The sequence below is a fragment of the Lycium ferocissimum genome, chromosome 4 (assembly GCF_029784015.1).
Source record: "Lycium ferocissimum isolate CSIRO_LF1 chromosome 4, AGI_CSIRO_Lferr_CH_V1, whole genome shotgun sequence".
NCBI lineage: Eukaryota > Viridiplantae > Streptophyta > Magnoliopsida > Solanales > Solanaceae > Lycium > Lycium ferocissimum.
The window spans coordinates 37,763,484-37,777,632 of NC_081345.1; the positions used below are offsets into that span (position 1 = coordinate 37,763,484).

The 14,149-nt window shown below is 34.4% G+C and overlaps 1 protein-coding gene and 2 non-coding genes across 5 annotated transcripts; 2 read left to right on the forward strand and 1 right to left on the reverse strand.

Moving 5' to 3' along the window:
* Window positions 1-2,303: 2,303 nt before the first annotated feature.
* LOC132052733 (uncharacterized) lies at window positions 2,304-5,528 on the forward strand. Of its 3 annotated transcripts, none has more exons than XM_059444404.1 (3): window positions 2,304-3,116; window positions 3,728-3,937; window positions 4,935-5,194. In XM_059444404.1, the coding sequence occupies exons 1-2, from the start codon at window positions 2,720-2,722 to the stop codon at window positions 3,913-3,915; spliced, it is 585 nt and encodes a 194-aa protein (XP_059300387.1). In that variant the 5' UTR covers window positions 2,304-2,719; the 3' UTR covers window positions 3,916-3,937; window positions 4,935-5,194. The 3 variants fall into 3 exon arrangements, with proteins under 3 accessions (XP_059300387.1, XP_059300386.1, XP_059300385.1); XM_059444403.1 differs by lacking the exon at window positions 4,935-5,194 and adding an exon at window positions 5,201-5,528 and having other exon boundaries at window positions 2,305-3,116; XM_059444402.1 differs by lacking the exon at window positions 4,935-5,194 and having other exon boundaries at window positions 2,307-3,116; window positions 3,728-4,338.
* A 2,570-nt stretch (window positions 5,529-8,098) lies between these two features.
* TRNAL-UAA (transfer RNA leucine (anticodon UAA)) lies at window positions 8,099-8,181 on the forward strand. The gene has a single exon. It is a non-coding gene; the product is annotated as a tRNA-Leu (tRNA).
* Window positions 8,182-8,649: 468 nt separating this feature from the next.
* Window positions 8,650-8,721, reverse strand: TRNAG-UCC (transfer RNA glycine (anticodon UCC)). Its single transcript has one exon. It is a non-coding gene; the product is annotated as a tRNA-Gly (tRNA).
* Window positions 8,722-14,149: the final 5,428 nt, after the last annotated feature.

Here is a 14,149-nt window from a genome sequence, read left to right on the forward strand (position 1 = left end):
CATGTTTGAAGATGTAGCAAAATTATAATAAAGTTGTATTATAATCATATGTTGAGTTGTATGAAAATTATATTTTGCAGTTATATATTTTATAATTAGTTCCATGAAATTTGTTTTTAAGATGTATATTGTTGTCTATATTTGAAGAATACAATTTTAATATAATTTTTATACAACCGAGAATTACCAATTAGAATAGACTTTTGAGCAAAAGGTGAAGAAAATCAGGGAACAATATCTCTTAATTTTGAATGGAGAGAGAAAAGTGGATAAAATAAGGGAAGATCAAGGTGGAGAAAATTAGGGAACAATATCTCTTAATTTTGAATGGTAGAGAAAAGTGGATAAAATAAGAAAGATCAGTGTCCTCATGTTATTTTCATGATTGGTGCCTAATTTTTATTAGTTGCTTTTTAATTTACCTAATTAGTATAGAATTTGTAAGAAAACTGTTGATATATTTTGTAAATTAAAAAGTATCGTCATGTTCTGTAAATATCTTTCCTTTCTCCTCCTTTCCCTAGCAAATAAGCAATTTACTTTTCGAAAAAAAGAAGAGGGAATTAATCAATAAATGGTTCCTACTAACCTACCACGTGTCCTCATTTTCAAAATTACTCCTATTAGTACTAAGTACTAACTAAAATGAGAAGCTGTAGTAATATTTAATTTTCACATAAAATTTATTTTCTCATTTTCTCGGTTTTGAAAAGTATGGAACTTCTTGATGAACCCATAAGTTAGAAAAAGTAATCTATATCCTTTTATTAAGTATAAGCTGAAGCATACGACTTTCTCGCTGTTTTTACGGCCAGCAAATGAGATAAAAGAGTCGAACTAATTCCATCAAGAGAAAAAGAAAAAAAAATAAGAAAAAGAAAAGAAAAGAATACATCCAAAATCATGTAAAATAAAATGGAAAAAGTCTTATAGGGAAAGTGAACGCTACAAACAATATACCTAATTTCTAGCGTTTACACAGTTGTCCGCTTGACTTAATTGCTTGAATCGCCGTCCTTTTGATCCTTAATTTCGTACTAATTTCTTGCTTCTAGCTCTGAACTTCACCAAATATTATTTAAACTATCACATGGAACATTACAATGCTAACCAATTATTTCTTTATCTTTCGGCGAATCAATTAATCTTTCAATATGCTCTAGAATTTCATGTATAATTACTTTTAAGATTCGGAAATATCTTACGAAACCATACTTTAAGCGTGATTCAAATCATTTATCTTATGCACTTAAAGCTTATCTTATTAATCCTTTTGTGATACATAATTCTTGAATATGTCCTTTTCTTATTCATTCGGCTGACTGTCTTTTTACAATAGTTAATGCATCAATTTCTGGTGCGAATTGGGAAATTGATTTTATGACATTACATACTAGAATTTATTGAATTTTCCCCACCAACTATTAAAGGACGGGAACATTTTTTTTTTTCATATGATCTTAAATAATCTTTACCTCTTTATGTGATCTTAAACAATCTTCCCTTCTTAGACGCAAGATCTATTTTTTTTTTTTTTTTTAAAGTTACTTAGGTACAAGATTAATAATATCAATTGAATATATTATTTGACTCTCTAAATACTATTCTGTGGAAAATTCATGGGGAAACTTATTTATAAGCTCTTTCAAATAATCTCCATAATATTTGTTAGTTCACTCGCCCCATTACGAAGTGGAAGAATTTTATTGTTGATATAATTAGTATTTTAATTTTCAAAGATATTATTTGATGAATGAAACTTCTTCACTTTTAACTAAAAGTTTTCAAATTCGACGAGTCACTTTTCTTTTATGACGTGAATATAAATGAATTGTGTCAAGTGAATTTATTTTATTTTCTGAAGAGCTAGTAAGTTTGGTGTCACCAAATGTGTGGAAGTCCTCCAAGACCGACGTCTATTTCATGAACTAAAGGGTCGTTTGGTACACCATATAAGGTGAGATATCCAATATTAATTTTGAGATTAATTTTATACCATGCTTGATAGAAGGTATACATTTATCCCGAAATAAATTTATACCTTCTATCAAACAAAGTATAAAACGAAGCTCATATGAGATATCCCACCTAATTCTATTAACCAAACGACCCCTAGCAGTCACGTCGTCTCTCGAGCCACTGAACAAACATTACTTAAATCATCGTTACAGTTATATTAACAGGTAACTGGCAGTTACCCGCTACGCCTTTAGTGTCTTAGGGTTATACTTTGTTGCCTTGGGCGACTGAAGTACTCGGTTACAGGTTGTCTTACCTAATGACATCATCCATTTGACTTTCCGAAATGCTGCTCTATTCAATTTCCCCCAAATAAATAGGCCTATGCATAACCCCCATTTTCTTCTTTCCTTCTCCTCTGATTTATAAGCTTTATATTCTGCCCTGTGTTTCTTCCTTAATCACCATTCTACCACTCTGGTTGTTCTAGCCGCTGCTCACCGGAAAATATCGTACTCCCTTCTCAATTTAAGTATCACTTTTTTTTTTATATGTCGAGAAAAAAATTTCTATTTTTATTTTTAGTAAGTTGACAAATATCGCAAATTCAAAATCATAAGATTTAGATGATATTTTATTACATTAGACATATCTTTAATCTACCGTCATAAGATTCAAAAGTTTCTTTTTATTCAAACTTTATGCACAATCAAACTAAGACACTTGAGTTGGGGACGGAGAGAGTATTTTCTACACTGTGATGGCATCTCCGAGAAGTCACCGGAAACTAATCGATGAGAAGAATCGAAAAGGAAAGTTATCGGAGAAATTCATGTCGTTTCAAGGAGATATTTCAGGGACCGTTTCGGAGATGTCGCGAAGGCCTAGAACTGTTCCAAACTTGTTTTCCGGCAATGGACCTAACGCCGGTTCTCTGCCGGAGTTGCAGGTTAGGCCGAAGTTGACGAAGTTGCTGTTGAATGTTACGATTCAGAGGAGTCTAGGCCCTGTACAGGTGTTGATATCACCGGAATCAACCGTAGATGATCTAATCGCCGCCGCTATACGGCAGTACTCGAAGGAAGAAAGACGTCCAGCACTTTGCTCCATGGATTCCTCCGGTTACGGTCTTCATTACTCGCAGTTCAGCTTAGACAGTAAGAGCCGTTCGATTACCTTTACTTGAATAATCACCGTTGAATCTGAGCCTTCCTAATTGCCGCAATTTGATTGGACAATGAATTGATTCTACTCCATTACTGCCCTCGGTTTTTCGTTTTACTTTCCTTTTTAATTAGTTTAAAAAAATTGTCCTCTTTTTTTCTGACTTTTTAATTTCAACTTCCCCATGCTACTATGTTTAAAGAGGCATCCCGGTGCACTAAGCTTTCGCTGGGAAAAAACCGGACTATTAAGGTCTATTGTACCCAATTTTACTCTGCATGCATGCATTTCTGGAGGAGACTGTTTTTATAACTTGAACCCGTAACTTCCTTGGAAACAATCTCCCCATGCTATATTTAAGATCATAAAATTAAAATATTTTGATACATTCGACATATTTTTAGTTGAACATCACAAAATTCAAAACTCTTTTTTACTTTCTTAAATTTCATGCCAAATACAAACAAATCGGAACCGATGAAGTACTATTGATAGGTATTCACCATTGAATCTGAGCCGTCCTAATTACTGCAATTTGATTGGATAATAAGTTGATTCGACTCCATTATTATTGTTTGTGCTAATATTTGATTGGTGGGTGCAGGTTTGGACAGTGCAGAGAAGCTGATGGCGTTGGGAACAAGAAACTTCTTTTTGTGCCCCAAAAAATTAGGCCCTGAAACTTCGATGTGCGGTGAATTAACGGCGTCGTCTTCAAGATGTAAAAAACAAGCCGACATTGATATCAGTATGTATTTGCCTTGGCCCAAATTCATGGATTTCTTGCTGTGAAAATTTACAGCTTCTCAACATGGTAACTTCTTTTTACCCCCTCAGATTTCTCAAGGGCGGATTATAGGGCAATTTATGGTGCCTGTGAACTCATGATTTCTTCGCCAAATTAGATATTTTATGTACATATTTTCTAGAATTGACCTAATATTATCTGCTAGTATCCATGCTCCAAAAAGGCTAAATATGATGCACTTGATTGAATGCTAAGTTATTTACTAAGTTACCTCTGATTGTACATAATCCTAATCACTGTGGAAGCTCCGTGTAAACGAACCCCACATGTAGCAGCCTTTCAGGTTGTCTTGATGTAATTAGTTCAATCTATTCTGTACAGTTATTTGTAAATATTTTTTATGTGACCTCAAAGTATAAAATTTCTCTTGCAGCTTTCTCTCTATAAAAGTAAACTCATTATATGTATGCTATCTTTCTTGGGTTTTCAAGTCCGTATACTAGCACCCACCATCAAGAATTTGGTGGAATTGATAAAATTTCTCTGTTCTCAACTTCAGTTCTCGAATTTATGCTCTAGGTAAGGCGGAACCCCTCAGATTTGAGCCATAGGTGTGCATAAACTCTTGATAGAAAGTGATTTCCTCTTTAATGGCCATATGTGATACGAATTGAAATTAGTAGGGCCAATAGTTTCAAATACCATATGATTATTAGAAAAAGTCGTGTAGTACTCATTTCTCACTCTTTGCAGTGTACAAGAAAATAAAGTAAAAGCTTATCCGCACCCAAAGTTTATACCAAACTTACTACGATTAAGTCCCAAAGTAAGGTTAGAATGTATAAGTTTATACCAGAAATAGTGGCTCCAGTCTCTTTCCTGGATTATTGCATATACTGGTTGGCTGACCGAACACAAATAATATTATCTTATTGTTATGGTCATCTTTCATAAATTCAATGAATTGTCAAGCAACCAAACCAGAAAAGGACATGATTTTAAATTTTATTCTAGTTTTGAGATTTCAATTTATTGTAAGTTACGACCGCGACTATATGTGAAGTTAAAAGTGCATTCGGGCTCGGTCACGAAATCGGGTACTCGATATGACCACGGGCTGTGTGTAGCTATCCTCCACTCCCACCAATTCGGATCACGTCTGCAGGTCTCGATCAGAGTGTCGTAGCAGAAAGGCACTTGTCTTTGCAGTCTTGTCACATCACACGAGTGTTAGGGTTGAAAAGTCCAAAGTTGGTATATATGGTAGCTAGTAAAGAAGGAACTGGGATTTATTCTCATTACTTATATCTTGGCTCTTCCCCTTTGTAGTACTCGATATGACCACGGGGTGTGTGCAGCTGTCCTCCACTCCCACCAACTCGAGTCACGTCTGCAGGTCTCGATCAGAGTGTCGCAGCAGAAAGGCACGTTGTGCTGCAGTCTTGTCACATCACACAAACGTTAGGGTTGAAAAGTCCAAAGTTGGTATATATGGTAGCTTAGCAAAGAAGGAACTGGGATTTATTTTCATTACTTATATCTTAGCTCTTACCCTTTGTAACATAAAGGACTTCTTTCCGAGGAACGAACACGGAAACAATATTTTTCTCTCCTTTAGCTATTTGAATCTTAATTTATTCCTTGTTATTTGTTAAAACATGTCTCACGATCCAACTTACTCTGGACTAGGCTCGTACGAAAAGTTATCGGGATTGAATACGGCTCACTTGTCTTCGAATTCTAGAAAAACAAATCTCTAACTGATTTTTCGGTTAAACCCGATTTCGCCGGAAAACAATGACATCACTTATTATGATGCATATAAATATTTGATTGATGGTTTGTTCTCATATTTAATCCGATGGACCTACTGTTATTTTTCTCTAGAAAATATAGCACATTTATGAGAACAAATCAAAAGAAAAAAGTAAAAACAAGGCCTCCTCTTGGTGATGGGTCAATTCAGCCAATTAATTGATTTTTTCCATAATCTGCAACTTGGTGTTGTATCTTGAATTCATGAACAACCAGCGGAAAGTCAGATGACATGGATCACGTTAAAGGAATTATAACACCTACCAATAGCTGAATAGTGTATTCACATTTAGGTTATACTAGCTTGAAGGTTACATTTATTTCTGGGGATCCCTCCGAGCTATATTAGGTAAAAACTTATTTGTACCTAAGTTTATCAAATAAATGAATGTAAGAGGTGTGTCCGGCATATAAATAGTTTGTCACTTAATCATGTTTAACTGATATGTATTCTCATTTTTATTTATGACTTTTATGGTTAAATTGATTAATGTAATGTAAACGTCAGATATGCATACAAGTACTTACTATATTTTCCAGCGAGAAGTTGAAATACTCCGGTCATTGATTCTACAAAAAGAAAAAGTGTTTTTCACTGAGCAGTCACTGCACATACAGTAAGATTATAGGACGGAAGCAACTTATTCATTTATCTTTATTTATTATTATTTGGTGTTATAATTGGATACGGTCATGACAAGTCATTCCCCACTTGTACTAATACTACTCTTTAAGGCAAGACCAGACCGTTTGCCTTAACTCCGAGTATAATTGAAGGAGAATCAGAGGTAGATGTCTAAACACAGGAACCAGATAATAAATCAAATAAATAGAACTGGAACACATTACGCTGTTTCTTTATAATACCCAATCGATAAGGAAGCCCAAATTGCACCCATATGCGTCGAGGCCCAGACAAGTTTTGGATTGTGAAACAAGCCAACCCAATTTCAAAACATTTTTTTGCGCGGATTGTCCTTCTTTTGGGGCAGATTTTAGATTTGCTTTCATGCCTTTAAATTTTGTCCTTCGCAGTAAACTCGGCGTTACGGGGTTCAACCCCCGCTCAAGCATAAAAAATAATTTCGCAAGGCAAGACTTGAGAAAGTTATGCCGGAGCCGGCATACGCGCGCTTAAGGCATGACTAAGCATGTCAGTTATGCTTGTATCCAAGAAAACTTTTTGTGACAAGTTTTGGTGCCTTATGGGGTAGAATTTTAGTTAAGACATAACTAAAAGTATGACCCATAAGGCGGAATCTTTCCTTAAGGCATAGACTTTGCCATATAAGGCCTAACTTTACCTTAAGGAAAAGTTCCGCCTTACGACTTTTCATACGGGGCTAGTTCGGTTATGCCTTATAAGCACTAGTTAAGGCATAACTAAAAGATGTCCTATAAGGCTTAACTTTTCCTTAAGGCATAACTAAAGCTTGCCTTGCAAAGTAAAAAAAATAAATATATGCCTTAAAGAAAGTCTGTCGCCCTGCCCGAGATACATGGCTATCTTTAAGCGCGCTTTTATGCCAATTTTCGCATAACTTTCCTTGCCTCGCGAAATTATTTTTTATTTTTATGCGGAGGCGGGGTTCGAACCCAAAACCCGGCGTTTCTACGCGAACCCTGCGATTTCTACGTGAAGCGAAAAATTAAAAATCAAAGAATTGAGAACAATTAAAGACCGGCCCAAAAGAAAGCAAGGGTCCTGCGAATTGCCCATTTCAAAACCCAATGAGCTTGTGGCAATTTCCTCTCCATTCGACTTAGGAGCACCAACCGTCAAAATTCAACTGTTTCTGTTATGTTCAGAGGGGGGTGGGGAAGTGAAAATGCTTCTTCCAATAATTTTAATATAGAAAATATACCAGTATAGGATATTCACGTAAGACTTTTATTAGTGCATTTGCAGCCAGCACCCTCTCTAAACTGAATATGAACATTGACCACGTGAATGCAACGTAAAATACAAGTACCATAAGTCCATAACCTGATCTAATCTAATTAAGAGAGACAAATCCATAAATAGATAGATAGCATGCAAGTTCCAGCTTGAAATTCCAATCGTAGATAACTACTATATATACAAAAGTCAAGTACGTATATGATAAAACTTTTCAATTCACGTTTGCTCCAATCATCATTCCATAAAAAACAGATTCTTTTTCTCAGATGCATCAATAGGTAGAAAACCAGCGTTAGGTCAAGGATCCATAAACCTGAGATATATTAGACAAGTTATTATTTCAATCGACAAATCAACCAAATAGGCCTTAATTATAAACTAGATGTGGTAAAGGGGTGCGAATTCCAGGCTCATCACAATTGGATTGTTTCAATGACTTACCTGCTGTGGTCCATTTGAATGTTGTTTGCTAATAACCATGAAATATAATGAAACAGTTAAACATCGAAGGTGGTTTGCCCGAGTGGTTAAGGGGGAAGACTTAAGATCTTCTGCACATAAGTGCGCGTGGGTTCGAACCCCACAGCCACCACATTACATTGCTTTTTGTTTTTTGCCTCATTGGTCCGAGACAATATCCGTTCTCTTTCTCTATTGAAGAAAAATATTCTTTATAGAATTTTTTTTGGAAGCAAACGCACCTAAACTCGCATAATATTTAAACGATTTATCATGTCAAATAACCTGCTTGGTGGTGAAAAGAAAATGGTAGGTATTTTACTTCATTTTAAGCTTTGATAAGAATAAAAGTCCATGCAAGTATAGTTAATGCAATGCAGTGTTTAAAATTTTATCCTCACAGTATGTGATTGGTAGGAATATACTGTGGTAGAGGACTAGAGGTATTGAGGGCTGGTAGTATTGAATAGATAGTTTGTTTTCATTTGATAGGTTTTTGTTAACATTGTACAAATTTTCCTTGGTAATTAATACTAACATGTTTACTTATTAGGAAAAAAAAGAAAAGAATAGCAGCAAGATGGATCATCATTGCAAAAAGTGCGTCTGCCGGGAGTCGAACCCGGGTCTATTGCTTGGAAGGCAATTATCCTAACCGTTGGACTACAAACGCTGTTATTGTTTGCCTGTGTTCAGTTGAATTCAAACCAACTTGACTGTAAGGAGAGGAGGGCATGAAAATTTGACTTTGATGGCACGACTAATAAAATAGATTCCCGGTAACCAGCCGGCATTCTACCAAAGCCATCACCCTTTAAGATTAAGACCAAAGGTCATACGAAGAGATACATACTCCTCCATTCTTATAATCAGAAGGTCGAGTCCAATAAATAGATCTAGTCGTCTTTGATCGGAGCGATTTACTCCTAAGTGGGACTTCCAGACACAACGTCGAATTTGTCAGGCCCCAAATTAGCTAGTACTAAACACCTCGTGGTAAATTTAAAAAAAAAAAAAAAAAAAACTACTCTTTAAGATTCATCTCCTTTTTACCATTAAAATTAACATCGTTTCCTTTAGTTCAACCTTTATATATGTGGAGTACGTAGCTTAAAACCTTAAAGCAAATCAATATTTGGTAAATGTGACCAATTGTAGATTTTGGAGAGTTTGGGACTTGAAGTTGGATTAAAATTAACTTTTCTTGTCGCATGTCTTAGGCATAACGGATACGAGCCTCGACTTACTATCCTTATCCGCACCCAAAGTTACCCTTTTCATTCAGTAGAATTGAATTAGATATTCGATAGTTGGAAGAATTGCCTAGATATCTAGTGCACAAATGAGACCCGATCACCTTATTATACGTCATGAAATGTAATGTACGTAAAATCAGGGGAGCACGCCACCTCATTTGACTCGAGGTGGGCCCATCACACCCTAGTAAGATCGGGGTGTGACAAAAGCAAATTCCTTTAACATTCAAAATATTTAAGACAGTGGATAGAGTACACTAATGCCTTAATAAATTCCATTAGTATGTAGAAGACTCTTAACTTCCTTCAGACAGCAAGTAAAATTGGAAGTTAATAAAGGTTGGGAATCACGTTCAATGATAATTAAAAAGAGAATATTCTGTGGGGATATATATAGACAACAATAAGCGACCCCTTTATACCAGCAGTGATGGGGTTGGGGTTAATTAAGGGGCTTGGAGTTGGAGCAATCATGATATTAAATGGAGGAGTACTAGCTAGCTAGTTTGTAATGCAACTTAAGAACAAAAAAGAAGACAGCAAAATGAGGGAGACCTCTCAACCAACAAATTCAGTCTTTCCTTAAATTGTTTCATACGTACTCTTGTGATTCACCAACAAATTCAGTCTTTCCTTAAATTGTTTCATACGTACTCTTGTGATTCATTCTCTTAATTGGATCCCACCTTACTATACTTGTCATTTGTCATTGTCTACATTTCGTTAATGTATGTGAACAGAAAAGAGCCCTTTCATCTGGAAAAGTCATTCACCTTGCTGACTGTAAGTGCCACGCTACTGCAACTCTGCAAGGATATAGTACATACGTATTGTGCTTTGGGTACAATTAAGTTGGGATCCGTTATAAGAATTCTCACCATGTTTATTGGGTCAAGCATTAATTCAGTGCTGGCTCTATAGCAAGGCAACTAAGGCATATGCCTTAGGCCTCCAATTTTGGGGGGCCCAAGTTTTATCAAGAATAAATTATGTGATAATTTTTTTAAAAAATAAAATTGATTATTTATGATAAAAAGTAATAGCATTTTTTTTAAACTTATATTATTTTATTCTCTTTAATCTTTTTCAAATAGAAGAAATTAAGAAAACGCTTTTTTGCCTTCTTGCATTCTGTTGGCTCACACTCACGTTATTTTATTCTCTTCAACTCCTTTTGTATCCTCTTTCTTAAAATTTCTGATAAGTTATAGTAGTACTCTGTCAGAAATAAGAGTCAGTAGTCGAAAGTGTTGAACAAAGTGAATTGCAGATTCTTTTTTGTTTCTTCGTAGATTTTATGGGAAGACAACAAGCATACTAAAGTGGGGTATACCAAGTTATCAATTTTTTGAATAAGATTCTATTGTTCTAACTCTATTATTTTTATCTAAAATTTGTCAACTTATTGCTTATAGAATTATGTTAACAATTTCTGTAATGATTGTCTCAGTAGAAGGATGTTTTTCAACATTCAAATTAATAAGATTTTACCTAAAACTAACAATTGAAAAAGAAAATTATTCGAAGAAATAGATTATAAAAAACTTATTAAGTAATAATTTAGCATCTAAAAAAAAGTTAGAAAAATAAATTTTGAATAAAATATAAGCATATGAATTCTTTAGGTTTTAGGTCTCTAATTAAAATTTCGCTTTAAGCTTTCAATTATGTTAAGCCGCCCCTTAGCATTATATAAAATAAATAGTACTAAAAGTTCTCTATATATTCTATATGGATGTACAATCTCTAATAAGGCTAAAAGACATGTACTGTGAGTAAAAGACATGTATTGGACCACATCACTAGTTGGTCCAACCTTTTGCCCTTTTGTTTTTGGGCCTTATGGCTCAACAGAAACAGTAACCTCTTTAACAATAAACATGATCTCCCATCCTTTGATCACTCTTATAGATTGACTGTTGAATATGATAATTTGGGCAACCATTAGGGTAAAATCTAAAAACATGAATCTCCATTAAATGGGAACCCCCTGATAGGGGCACCTATTAGCTTAACACTGATGGATCTTGTCTTGGTAATCCTGGAACAGGAGGAATTGGAGGAGTTTTTAGAAACAATAATGGGGACTAGATAATGGACTACTTGAAAGGCATACCCAATGCCACCAATACTTTGGCAGAACTAACCGTTATTCTGCAGGGACTCCAAATTGCTTTGGATAATCACCTAACACCTCTGGAGATAGCTACAGACTTAGTTGAGGTAATTACTATGCTACAAAAAAGCCATCTAGCTTATAACCCCATTATTCTTAAATGCAGATCACTAATGGAGGAGCTGGGTCATCCGGTAGCTAGGCATAACTACCGGGAGCAGAACAAGGTCGCGGATCTTTTGGCAAAGGAGGGAGCGCAAAAGCAACTTTTTGGACGAGCTCATATTCTCCCCGTTCTCCCCATTTTTGTGCATGATGTATTTTGGGCAGATGTCTCTAAAACTGCTTATGATCTTTTCATTCCTCTTAATGTTTCAAACCTTGATACTCTGGGCGGGAGCTTACAACCTCATGCAATTATGTAATTTTGTTAAGCAGTTATATATATTAAGTATATGTTCACCAAAAAAAAAAAAAACATGTATTGTGAGGATTCATCATGAATTGACATATTAATTTTACGTTGATTACCAATTACTGCAATATCCATTCTTTATCCAGATTTTAGATTGGCAATGTGAGCAAGCTAAGCTCACACAGTACAAATTATTATACACAAATACAAATTCATATGTTTCGTCTTCAGTGGCTATCATAAAAGAATAATTATTAGAGAAGAAACCTAATCTTGCATACGTTGTAAGTGCATAATTGATTAAAGGGAAATCGGACCATTAATTCGAGGTGGGGATTTTTTGTGAATTCTGGCCACTCATCAATGTGAGGGTGAGGCAGACACAGCCTCAAGATAACATGTTGTTTCCTTTACAAAAACATATTGCAATGTGAAGAAGAAAACTCCATGTGACTTCTTGACCTTTATTGTAGCTAAACCCCAAAGAGAAGCATCACATAATCTACTCAATCTGGACATATTACCATAAAACCCCTTCTAAAGTAAAGTTCTCTTGTCGACTATCCAAATATCTCTAGATCGAACCTACTAAAATTTACTGTTCAAGTAGTAATTTCTAGTGGTTAATTCAAGAAAAGGTTACACAGTAGAAATTATTATACACACATACAAGTAGATTCTAATGCATGCTAACAAATGATATATACCTTCAAAATTATTTTTCACCTTTTTACTTCATACATAAGATTTGTTTGTTCTATAGATAAGTGCATAATATAGATTAAAGAAAACGGCGGGAGGGTGGGGGGGTGGGGGGTGGGGGGTGGAGGGAATATTATAATACTAATAAAAAAGAGACAAAGATAAATAATTTAGAGGATACATTATATATTTAAATGTTCAAGTGAAATTAAGGGAGGAGAATGTCAATTATTTAAAATTGGAAAAAATTAAATATTCATTTCTTAAAGAAAAATTAAAGGTAAATATGATTTTCACCATAATTATAGAAAGTTAACTAATAGGGGAGGAAAAGACACTCTTTGTGTTTCATTATTACTCATAAATAGACAAAACATAAACAATTAATCAAGGTCTGCATCATTCTGCCGACAAAGATAAATCCACCATTCGTAAAAAGTGGTAATAATTCTGTTTCTTTCCCTTTTTTCTCATGGTTACAAGAAAAAGCAAATAAGATGTACTCTCGTCCTTTATTTTTTAAGTTATCGCCTGGTATTTTCGAATATTGAATTTCAAGGACAAAATATTAGTGTAGTAGGGATTCATCTAAACTTAATAATTTTGGCTCAAATCCTATAAATTTATTAAAAATTCCACTAAACTAATATAAAAGGAGATTTAAATGAACTATGATAGAATTTTGAATTCGAACTCATAAAGTTTCAATTCTAAATTCGCCTCTGTGCTTGAATTCGAGCCACATAAGAACCATTAAATATGAATGTGTTCCCAATTTATTTCATTTTGAAGCCTCGAATCTATAATCTGTCTGATGCCCAATATGTTTTGCTTAAAACGTGATAATGCTGACATATATATCTAAAGAAAAGATGCCTTTCATTTGTCCAGAAAATGTCTAACATACCAAAAGACATGCAATAATTTGAGGGTCCTATGATTTGGGTGAATATCAGAACTAAATTTTTAAGTCACCATCATCAAGGATTTGATTAGAACATGGAAAGCGACGATGAAATTGTGCAGCATATTTCCTGAAAATAACACTGAAAAAAGTTAATAAGAAAAACTAATTAATAAAGGCAACATTTTGCACTGTGTAACTTTATTTAAGTGGACCACTAATAGTACAATTTTTACACGCTTTTGTGGATTTCAAATCCAAAGTTTTGATTAAAATGTTACCAACATATGAAAAATCCAAAAATACCAAAAAGTCCCACTATCATTAAAAAAAAAAAAAAAAAAAAAAAAGTAAAGTGAATCGCTTGTGGACTCAATCTGTTCGCTTTTTGCACTTCAATCTAATTATGCATATCCATGCATGCCCAATAAATTGTGTTTAGTCAAGGTGATTTTCTTGAGGATGAAGCTTAATTAATCAAAGACTTTTATAGATTAGGTTAGGATACAACAAATATATGGCTGCTAATTATGTATAATAGAAAAATGATATTAAAGGCAATGATTCAATGAAACTTCATTGTGACCCCATCAGCCAAAAAAATAATATTTGAGTGTCTGCCAAAAGCATAAGGTAATTACACAAATAAATGTTCAGTACTCTAGTCTACGTTGTTTGTCCTTTAAAGTAGCAGCCTTTATATGACAT

Bases quoted from the DNA above. Each gene is read 5' to 3' on its own strand.
- LOC132052733 (XM_059444404.1), top strand. From the start codon at position 2,720: ATGGCATCTCCGAGAAGTCACCGGAAACTAATCGATGAGAAGAATCGA. The intron at 3,117-3,727 runs GTAAGAGCCGTT...TGGTGGGTGCAG, and splicing joins CTCGCAGTTCAGCTTAGACA to GTTTGGACAGTGCAGAGAAG.